We start from the raw sequence: 12,251 nt of genomic DNA, 5'->3' as shown, positions 1-12,251 counted from the left end.
CTTTACTGTTTGTTTGTTTTTTCGGGGGGATGGGGAGGGTGTTTACCAAGCACTTTTTAGGATTCACACAAATAGTTCACATTGCTTCACTTTTTATTTACATAAAGTTACACTCAGCATCAGCAACAGTCGCTGTAAAGCGTTTCATTTGAAATGAAGGACTGATTCACCCTGATGCTCTGCGTTTACTTGGAGCTTTGTGCTACTTGTGACTCACTTTCTCCTGCTGTGGAATGTCCGAGATGTGCACTTCCCAAAAAAAAAAAAAAATCCCAAATCTGCTCATACTGATCATACTTTCAACACATACTACTGTTAGTCTTTACTCTTCTACACTTGCATACTGTAATGATTTACTATCCGGCCAGCTTCTGTTTTGAGTCTGGTTCCTCTCAAGGTTTCTTCTTCATTCTCTCATCTCAGGACGTTTTTCTTCGCCACTGACGCCTTTGGCTTGTTGATTAGGGATCTGAATCTACATCTGGATTTCTGTAAAGCTGCCTTGTGACAATGTCTATTATTTATAGTGCTATACAAATGAAAATGGATGGAAATTACAATTATTAGAATTAGTACACAAATCTTCCATGCTGCTACAGTACTAAACAATGATTAAAATAATAGAAAGACTTTTTTTGTTGTCCATCTTTTTGCAGTTACAGATACTGTTTTAAATCAATGATGTATTGTGTTCTTTTTTAGAAACGTGTTTTTAGGTATGCAAAATATACATCGTAGTGATGCAGCGGTATCCAAAAGTCTGAGACAATACTGAAAATCTGTTTTTTTTTCATTTAAAATTGGAAATAAATAGAATTTTGAATTATTTAAAACAAAGAAAGTAAATGTTCAATATCTTGATTATTTAATATTCAAAATTCTGCGCTATTTCAGGTCCCTATTTAAAAGCAAATATGTGATATTGATATTATCATGTTAACTGCTTTGTACAAAAGGGTCGATTTTCCTCATGTCTAATCTCTTCTGTTGAAGCGTGTGATCAGACGACACTGATGGATTTGATCTAAAATGGATCATAAGGTTTTGCACAAACTTGTGGAGTCGATACCAGCTTGAATGCACACTGTCATTAAAGCAAAAAGGGGACGAACCCGAATACTAAGAAACTCTTAAATATTTCAAAGATTCGACTTTTCACTCATGTTGTCAATAAAATAATTTGTAATGAAAACTGTTGCATTAAATTAGAAAAGAATATAAAATAGAAGCATTTTCACTAGTGCTGTCAGACTTTTGGACCTCACTGCATGTCCAAGGGTTAGTCAAATGCAAACCTTAAACGTGTGACATAAACTAGAGGAACAGACTGTACGCAGCTGTAATTTACGTGAGTCATCAGCAATCACTCACACAACATCCTGCAGGCGGCCTGGACTTGCTGCAGCACGAAAACACACAGCCCCATACTGCGCATCACACTGTTGCAACCATCAAGAACCTGCAGTTTGTGTGTCTGCCACATCCGGCGTACTCACCAGATCTCACTCCGACTGATTTCTATGTTTTTGGACCATGAAAGGAGGCATTGGGTGGAAAGATATTCCGGTGGGATGAAGAAATGCAACAGATGGTGCATCGGTGGCTGCAGCAATCTGGACAAGTGCTGGAACACTTTCATTGAACAAAATGGAGATTATGTAGAAAAATAATACCATTTTGTGAGACCTATTTGCAATGAACAATGCAAAAAAAAGTTTTCATTTGACTCACACTTCTGTATAGATATCATGTGGTTTAAATATAGCACCAAATGAAGAAACGCTGAATTGAATGTGATTTTGTTTTTCTTTTTTAGTCTGTATACGGCCTTCAGAATGATATCCGCAGTCATAGCCCCACCCACACACCCGCCCCCGAGGCCAAACAGCCAACCGTGGAGGAGCTTCAGGACCAGGTACAGTCTGATTGGTTCAGTAGTGAGTTTTGCTGTGAGTTGCTTCCATATAAATGGTGGAAATTTTTAAGCAAAGTTCTGAATAATCAGCAAAAAAAATTCAACTGAAAAATTTCTATGAATCAGTATTTTATAAAGAGGAGCAAGTTGACATAATGAAAAGAACACCAGCAAAACTTCCCCAGTGCTGGAGAGACTGGAACTGATCTACTGTCCATCTACTCTTTACCCATAAGCCAACCTTTCCACCTACTGAATGCTCTAATACCTTTCTACCAACTGCTCTCTAACAGCAATTTAGCTTAATGTTTTTAGATCCTGAGCTACTGGATTTTACTAGCATGCCCATATATTGTTATATTATCGTCTAACCTGGCATTAGCAAAGAAATTAGGCTAAATTAGTTAAATATAGCCAAATATTGAGCCTTATTTACTAATCTTTTAGTTAGGTCGAGTGTAAATGTTTGCGTAAACCAAATTGAACTAAAAAATTTACGCCAGATTTACAAAAGATTCAGAAACGCTGATTTTGTTCATACTTCCGTGTGCGTGCTGATGAATGTCAATCACCCATAAATTACCAAGAACATGCACGGAGCAACTGACTTGCATGCAGTGATGCCCACAAAACTGCATAGAAATGCACAGTCAGCTGTGAACACGAAACGACTGATCATCGTAACGGCGTTTGTTAAACTGCTTACGGCTCTGTAACCATAATAAAAATAAGCAGTTTAAACTCGACCGTATATTCCAGATATAAACGTGCAGTAATCCTTGCACATTATATGATTATAAATTCGATCAAGTCAAGGTTTACATTAGTTAGTCTTTTCATGTGTAAATTTACACACACTCAGGCGCGCGAGTAGGATACGAACGTTTTTCGGAAATTACAGGATTTTCATGAATATGAAATTTCTTGTGTAAACGCTCATATGAACAATTCAGGCATAAATCACTTCATATCTAGCTCGATAAATGATGTCCAATGGTAGCAAATCAGAGAGTTCATACCTTCTAAGGAAGGTGAAGGAGATGAGGTAAGGTTCCTCGCTACAGGAAGTTCCATGCTACAGTCTGGTGGATTATCCAGATTCAGACGTACAGTTAGCTACACCACCAAGTACATGACGTAGCACGAGTAGATTACAGATGCTGATGAATTGCCATGATTCTTAATCATTTTTCTACATCTACATCGTAACTGACCTTGTTCAATTGATGCGTAAGCATTCAGTCATTGACTGGATGACAGAACAAGAGACCTTCGAGATTTGTAAGGAGTACTTTAAAGGTCTAAATAAAATGTAAGGAGTAAAATGGATGTTTTTTTAATATAAGTATTCAAATTCTGTAACACTTAAGTAAAGTATAAATATAGCAAAGTAATACTTAAGTATAGTAACAAAGTACAATTTCTCAAGTACTGTCCACCCCGGTAATACACTGACTTGTGCAAACACACATACACACACACACACACACACACGCACAAAATAAGCCAATACACGTCATGATGGACTCTTTGCTTTACTGTCTTTTCAGATCAAATTCTGGCAGGCACAGTTAGACAGACATCGATTGAAGATGTCCAAAGTTGCAGAGGGGTAAGTGTGTGTGTATGTGTGTGTGTGTGTGTGTGTGTGTGTGTCTATTTTGATCGACCCTTTGATCGTCACTACTGTACAGTGCTTAAACCTCCTTGTGTTTTTCTTATTGATCTCGTTAATGAGCCATGTGCTTATGACCGCCGCTGTAAGACAAGCATTATCTCTCAGGATTTATGATGAAGTGCTTTTAACGAGCCTGCACTAGATCTTTATTCTGACATATCGACCTGTGTGGAGCAGACTGCCATACCTACAGCCTATGGCTGCGGTTTATTTATATCCCTCATATTACATAATGGATAAATTGCAGGTTTTATAGTGTGCGCAGCATCTTGGTGGTGCTCTCTTCCTGTTCGTCTGATAACAAATCGCTTTATTGCAAATCCACTAATGAGGGATTTCCTCAAATTACCCCATCAATGCATTACATGGGTTATTGGCCAGCTGGTTTTGTTTTGCTTATACTTTACTTCCTGTTCCAACTTTTTTTTCCCCCTGAATCTGAGTCATGTCTCTGATGTGCTCCTTTACAGAGACTGCAAACTTTATTCAAAATAAAAGTTAAAAAACAGTTAACTAACCAATTAAACAATGACAATGATTTATGCTTCATTAAGATATATGAACACTTATGAATACAATCATACTATATATATATATATATATCTTAAATATATAAATCTTATATATAAATTAATATTAATACTAATCCTCTTAATAATAATATTATTGTTGTATTATTGTTTTCATTACGTGGTTATTATTTATTTATCTTATTTACTATTCTGTTTTTGATTTATTTCTTGTTGTTGTAGCTTATTAGGCTACACAGAACAGTATGCAGATTATGATCCTTTCCTCTCTACTCCTGACCCCTCAAACCCGTGGATATCGGACGACACAACCTTCTGGGAGCTGGAGGCGAGGTGGGCATGACTCGCACACGCACTCACACTCACACACACATGCAGACAAGTACACACAGTCATGAGTTTTGGTATATAAATATGCGGTGCATGAGCTGTTGTGTGTGTGGGTGTGCGTGTGTGTGTGTGTGTGTTGCAGTAAGGAGCCGACACAGAGCAGGGTGAAGCGCTGGGGTTTCAGGATGGATGAGGTGCTGAAAGATCCTGCAGGGAGAGAGCAGTTCCTCAAATTCCTCGAGTCCGAGTTCAGCTCAGAAAACCTCAGGTAGCACAGATGCCCTCTGCTGGAGTGTGTGTGTTTGTGTGTGAGAGAGAGAGAGAGAGAGAGAGAGAGATACTTGGAATGTCAGAATGTGGTAGAATGTGATTCTGTGTCATCTATTTGAATACTCGTCTGTTTCTTGTTCAATGTCATACTCTTTTTCGTCTCTATCTTGGTCTTTTTTCTGGAGATAAATTAGTGTCAAAATTATGATCACAAGATCCTCAAGGGAAAGGGAAAGCAAGGGAATGTACCACACTTTAAAAAGGATTTCAGCTAAAACTGTACTCTGTGTTTCTTGTGGTTGACTGTGGCTTCTGTAACATCTGGAAAATTGGCGATGTCACAATTTCTTTTGTATGTGCTATGAGCAGGGTTGCCAGATAGGTGTGACAAAATCAGCCTAAATGACATGTAAAGTGACGTGTAGCCAAGTATGGTGACCCATACTCGGAATTTGTGCTCTGCATTTAACCCATCCAAGTGCACACACACACACAGTAGTGAACACACACACACCTAGAGCAGTGGGCAGCCTTTTTGCTGCGGTGCCCGGGGAGCAGTTGGGGGTTCGGTGCCTTGCTCAAGGGTCTCACCTCAGTCATGGTATTGAGAGTGGAAGAGAGCGCTGGTCATTCACTCCCCCCACCTACAATCCCTGCCGGACCTGAGACTTGAACCCACGACCTTCAGGTTCACCTTCAGGTTACAAGTCTGAGGTGAAAGATTCTTACATTATTTAAAAAAAATAAATTTGATTCAATTCAAATTCAATTTTCAATTAAAAAATATTCCAATTTTGTGGGAAAATCACATACCTGGACACCCTGCCTATAAAGCTTAGAGCAACATGCTTGGCACTAATTTACACCTTTTTTGGAGGCGGGAAAAAATTACACACAAAACTGACTTAAATTGCATGCTTAGATTTTGTAAAAAAAAAAAAAAAAAAATTACATTGTTGTAGAAAAATTACATTATTGTTGCTTTAGCTCATTTCCATCTTTCCTCATCTCACTTCTCTTTTCCTCTTTCCGTCAGGTTCTGGTTGGCTGTGCAGGAGCTGAAGAAGAGGCCCATTAGGGAGGTGCCGTCTCGTGTGCAGGAGATTTGGCAAGAGTTTTTGGCTCCCGGAGCTCCCAGCGCCATCAACGTCGATTCCAAGAGCTACGACAAAACCACACAGAACGTCAAGGACCCTGGGCGCTACGCTTTTGAGGACGCACAGGTGCAGAGAGCGCAGTGTCTGCCTGTGACTCTGAGAACCGAATTTCATTTCATTGATCCTGTTCCAAGAGCATTTAGCTGAAAAGATTCCTTTAACTCTGAAACAAATCTAAAAACTGAAAAAAAAAAAATTCTCCTATCATGCTGCTTAATGTACTTGTTGTTTTTTTACTTCATTACTTTACTTCATTAGAATATTCAGTATGTGTGCTTGCAATATTTTTATTGCTTTTTTTGAGACAGAGATAAAAAATATGTTGTATGTTAAGATACATGTTGCAAATATATTGCAATAAAATATAAATGAGATGGACATCCATTGCTCAGTAGAGACATGAGAGGAAAAGTAGCATTTTAAATGATCAGTTTAGTCCATGCATTACCACAAGCTACACTGATGTAATGTGTGTGTGTGTGTTTCAGGAACATATCTATAAACTAATGAAGAGTGACTCGTACAGCCGTTTCATCAGATCCAGTGCCTACCAGGAGCTCCTGCAGGCCAAAAAGAAGGTAGGACTATAACTAATCCACTATACTACAGCTAACTTACACCTGTTTATGCAGTATTCTACAACTAATCCACAACTGTTTATTAACTATACCAAAACTGTTTATCGACTATACTACAACTATACCAAAAAAACATTAATTAACTATACCAAAACTGTTTATTGACTATACTACAACTATACCAAAACTATTTATTGACTATACTACAACTATACCAAAACTTTTTATTGACTATACTACGGCTATACCAAAACTGTTTATAGGGATAGAAATGGATGAAACCTTCTGATGTTGTAAAGTAGAACTTGGCATGAGCGTGTCAGATTAGCAATGTGGGAGGAAAAGGGCAGTTGAGTGCCCATGGTTACTCCCAGTTTGCACGCAGTGACAGAAGGTGAGATCTGACAGTTGTCTAGGGAGATCACAAGATCCTGACGTGGGAATGACATACAACCACTAATCTACAACTGTTTAACCACTATACTACCACTAATCTACAACTGTTTATCCACTATACTACCACTAATCTACAACTGTTTATCCACTATACTACAACTAATCTACAACTGTTTATCCACTATACTACCACTAATCTACAACTGTTTAACCACTATACTACAACTAATCTACAACTGTTTATCCACTATACTACCACTAATCTACAACTGTTTATCCACTATACTACAACTAATCTACAACTGTTTAACCACTATACTACCACTAATCTACAACTGTTTATCGACTATACTACCACTAATCTACAACTGTTTAACCACTATACTACCACTAATCTACAACTGTTTATCCACTATACTACCACTAATCTACAACTGTTTATCCACTATACTACAACTAATTCACAACTGTTTAACCACTATACTACCACTAATCTACAACTGTTTATCGACTATACTACCACTAATCTACAACTGTTTAACCACTATACTACCACTAATCTACAACTGTTTATCCACTATACTACAACTAATCTACAACTGTTTATCCACTATACTACAACTAATCTACAACTGTTTATCCACTATACTACAACTAATCTACAACTGTTTATCCACTATACTACCACTAATCTACAACTGTTTATCCACTATACTACCACTAATCTACAACTGTTTATCCACTATACTACAACTAATCTACAACTGTTTAACCACTATACTACAACTAATCTACAACTGTTTATCGACTATACTACCACTAATCTACAACTGTTTAACCACTATACTACCACTAATCTACAACTGTTTATCCACTATACTACAACTAATTCACAACTGTTTATCGACTATACTACCACTAATCTACAACTGTTTAACCACTATACTACCACTAATCTACAACTGTTTATCCACTATACTACAACTAATCTACAACTGTTTATCGACTATACTACCACTAATCTACAACTGTTTAACCACTATACTACAACTAATCTACAACTGTTTATCCACTATACTACAACTAATCTACAACTGTTTAACCACTATACTACCACCAATCTACAACTGTTTATCCACTATACTACCACTAATCTACAACTGTTTAACCACTATACTACAACTAATCTACAACTGTTTAACCACTATACTACAACTAATCTACAACTGTTTAACCACTATACTACCACTAATCTACAACTGTTTATCCACTATACTACCACTAATCTACAACTGTTTATCCACTATACTACCACTAATCTACAACTGTTTATCCACTATACTACCACTAATCTACAACTGTTTAACCACTATACTACAACTAATCTACAACTGTTTATCGACTATACTACAACTAATTCACAAGTGTTCATCCACTATACTACCACTAATCTACAACTGTTTATCCACTATACTACAACTAATCTACAACTGTTTATCCACTATACTACCACTAATCTACAACTGTTTAACCACTATGCTACCACTAGTCTACAACTGTTTATCGACTATACTATCACTAATCTACAACTGTTCATCCACTATACTACCACCAATCTACAACTGTTTATCCACTATACTACCACTAATCTACAACTGTTCATCCACTATACTACAACTAGTTCACAACTGTTTATCCACTATACTACCACCAATCTACAACTGTTCATCCACTAATCTACAACTAATCTATAACTGTTCATCCACTATACTACCACTAATCTACAACTGTTTATCCACTATACTACCACTAATCTACAACTGTTTATCCACTATACTACCACTAATCTACAACTGTTTATCCACTATACTACCAACAATCTACAACTGTTTAACCACTATACTACAACTAATCTACAACTGTTTATCGACTATACTACAACTAATTCACAAGTGTTCATCCACTATACTACCACTAATCTACAACTGTTTATCCACTATACTACCACTAATCTACAACTGTTTATCCACTATACTACCACTAATCTACAACTGTTTATCCACTATACTACCACTAATCTACAACTGTTTATCCACTATACTACCACTAATCTACAACTGTTTATCCACTATACTACCACTAATCTACAACTGTTTAACCACTATGCTACCACTAGTCTACAACTGTTTATCCACTATACTACAACTAATTCACAAGTGTTCATCCACTATACTACAACTAATCTACAACTGTTTATCGACTATACTACCAACAATCTACAACTGTTTATCGACTATACTATCACTAATCTACAACTGTTCATCCACTATACTACCACCAATCTACAACTGTTTATCCACTATACTACCACTAATCTACAACTGTTCATCCACTATACTACAACTAGTTCACAACTGTTTATCCACTATACTACCACCAATCTACAACTGTTCATCCACTAATCTACAACTAATCTATAACTGTTCATCCACTATACTACCACCAATCTACAACTGTTTATCCGCTATACTACCACCAATCTACAACTGTTTATCCACTATACTACCACCAATCTACAACTGTTCATCCACTAATCTACAACTAATCTATAACTGTTCATCCACTATACTACCACCAATCTACAACTGTTCATCCACTAATCTACAACTAATCTATAACTGTTCATCCACTATACTACCACCAATCTACAACTGTTCATCCACTATACTACCACCAATCTACAACTGTTTATCCGCTATACTACCACTAATCTACAACTGTTCATCTGTTACACTACCACTAATCTACAACTGTTTATCTACTATACTATAACTAAACTACAACTCTTTATTGACTATACTAGAACTAATCAACAACCATTTATCCACTATACTATAACTACTCCCCAAACATTTAGCGACTATCCTACAACTAATCCACAACCATCTCTCAACTACACCACAACTAATTCACAGCCCTTTATCCACTATACTACAGCTAATTCACAAGTGTTTATCGGCTATGCTACAACTAATCTACAACCATCTATCAATCCTACAATAACTTCGCAACTACATATTTAACGACCATAACACATCTAAACCATTTAACAGCATCACTACAGTTAATGTAGCTTTTATAATAAAACCTAAACTAGCCAAATATTCTCATAAAGTCCAAATAGTAATGTTTTTCTATCATTACGTGGATAACTGAGCCTCACAAAGGCACACACACACACACACACACACACACACACAGCTGTTCCTGTCTTTACGTTCTCTATCTCTTGATTTATGCTAATTGAAGACTGGGAGTGTTCAGGACTGCAGAACTTCATTTGAAAAATTTGCTAGTAAAGTGGTAAGTTGGTGTGCTCCTTCAAATAACCGCTCAGCTAAGCAATAATGTTAAATCTGGTCAGGTGACCCGTATCTGCTGACCTTGCCCCTAAACCTCTTCGATGTCACACTCATCCTGTGATGACACAGCTATTGTCTTCTCTGTTCCTACCCTTTCCTGTAAAATGTGTGTCAGAGTTCTCTGCCTGTTGGACATGTTCCCTGGTGAAGAAACCACAGCTACCAAAATGAATTCTTACTCACTCGTCTCTTTCTCTCTCTCTCTCTCTCTCTCTCTCTCTCCTTGTCCACAGAAAAGTAAGAACTTGTTTTGAAGGACAGCAATTCTTCCAGGTAAAGTAAATCATTTCCTATCATTCTCACCTTGGTATGTGTAATTGAGTGATACAATTTGCAAAGTAAGGAATAATACACTTGGGAACATGGTGGTATGATGTGGCCCAATGTGAAGGAGTGACACTGTTACCACCCCAAAATCGATTATTTATCAAGAGCACATCCCAAAGTGTTTCATTCCTCTTCAATAAATGCCAAAATAGCACACGATCCATTTGTCCAACTCAGCTCTCACTTTCTAGATTTCACTCCCTCGTGTTTTCTTTTTCTCTCACGTTTCCCTTTCCCATTGTGCTTCTCTCCAGGGGAAATCTCTGGCGTCTAAGAGACTGCCTGCCGTCTGAGCCTCGGCAAACCAACCTGGGACGAGGACTCTGCCCCTTCATCCCTGCCGTTTGATTGGTGCGGACACTGAGTTGTTGGCCAATCACGTGCATGTTCAACGGACTGAGTTTTTACATCACTCTAAACTTGCTTTGGTTTCAGCCTCGTACAAGGGGCAAACAAAACAGGCATGGCATTTCAGGCTTCCATAGGACACTTGTGGAAAGGAAGGATGCCTTGAATAACAGAACCAATGTCCAAGTTGTCTTCATTTCTTTGTCCACATGTAAACTATGAAAATGATGTCAGATGCAAAAATAAATAATAAATACATAAATAAATAAACATGATGACCAATTAAAAATGTAAAGCCAAACCTTTAAAGAATAAACACAAGAACACTTTGTACACTTGTTCAGCTGCTTCTAGTCCAAGCGTTTGGAGATGCAGAGTCGATGTCATCGTGGTCACCTTCCATCTTATAGGCATTGATTTTATTGCACTATTAAACAAATGTGTAGAAATTTTGCTTGTCACAATTGTATGGCCGTGCAGCAGATGTTCGCTGGCCGTGTCTATCGTCTGGTCGCTTCATTTTGTCCACTTCCCTCCTGTGTTTATTTTTATACCATATTTAATGACACTTTGACTTGAGAAATGTATTAAAGCCAGTCATTTATTTGAAAGTGTTGTAGTGATTGATTTCGATTGCCAAGTGTTAAGAACCTTCAGTGCACTAATGAAAACTGTATAAATATCTTCTTCTTCTTCATACCTTCACACATACACATATCTACATAGAAAAATACATACATACATACACACACACACACACACACACATACATACACATCTGCTGTGATTAATTTCTATTGGCAGGTGTCCAGAAGTCTCAGTGCATTAATGAAAACTTTATACAAACCTACATAAATAAATACACACATGCTTACATTCCTATATACATTCATACATACATACACTCATGTACACAGATTCTTACATACAAACATACATACTGTACATACATGCATACTGTATATACACTCACCATCCACTGTATTAGGAATGCCTGTACATCTGCACATTCATGCAGTTATCTAATCAGCAGTGCAATGTAACATCATGCAGACACAGGTAAACAGCTTTAGTTAATGTTCACATCAATCATCAGAATGAGGAAAAAGTGTGAGCTCTGTGACTTTCACTGTGGCATGGTTGTTGGTGCCAGAAGGGCTGGTTTGAGTATTTCTGAAACTGCTGATCTCCTGGGATTTTTATACACAACAATCTCTAGAGTTTACACAGAATGGTGCAAAAGACAACAACAAAAAAATATCCTGTGAACACTGTGTTGATGAGAACTGACAGGAAGTCT

General features: G+C 37.3%; 1 protein-coding gene across 1 annotated transcript in view; it reads left to right on the top strand.

Annotated features, from left to right (window-relative positions):
• Positions 1-11,562, top strand: part of rgs7a (regulator of G protein signaling 7a) — a 56,608-nt gene extending 45,046 nt beyond the window's left edge. Inside the window, exons 11-18 of the mRNA XM_026944099.3 lie at positions 1,817-1,915; positions 3,466-3,527; positions 4,346-4,456; positions 4,596-4,721; positions 5,760-5,946; positions 6,369-6,458; positions 10,510-10,549; positions 10,858-11,562. Of these exons, the coding sequence (XP_026799900.1) occupies positions 1,817-1,915; positions 3,466-3,527; positions 4,346-4,456; positions 4,596-4,721; positions 5,760-5,946; positions 6,369-6,458; positions 10,510-10,530 (696 nt within the window). The 3' untranslated portion in view covers positions 10,531-10,549; positions 10,858-11,562. The remainder of the gene's footprint in view (positions 1-1,816; positions 1,916-3,465; positions 3,528-4,345; positions 4,457-4,595; positions 4,722-5,759; positions 5,947-6,368; positions 6,459-10,509; positions 10,550-10,857) is intronic.
• The last annotated feature ends 689 nt before the right edge of the window (positions 11,563-12,251 follow it).

Source organism: Pangasianodon hypophthalmus, chromosome 10, assembly GCF_027358585.1.
Source record: "Pangasianodon hypophthalmus isolate fPanHyp1 chromosome 10, fPanHyp1.pri, whole genome shotgun sequence".
NCBI classification, from domain to species: Eukaryota; Metazoa; Chordata; class Actinopteri; order Siluriformes; family Pangasiidae; genus Pangasianodon; species Pangasianodon hypophthalmus.
This window is presented reverse-complemented; position numbering and strand designations above follow the sequence as displayed.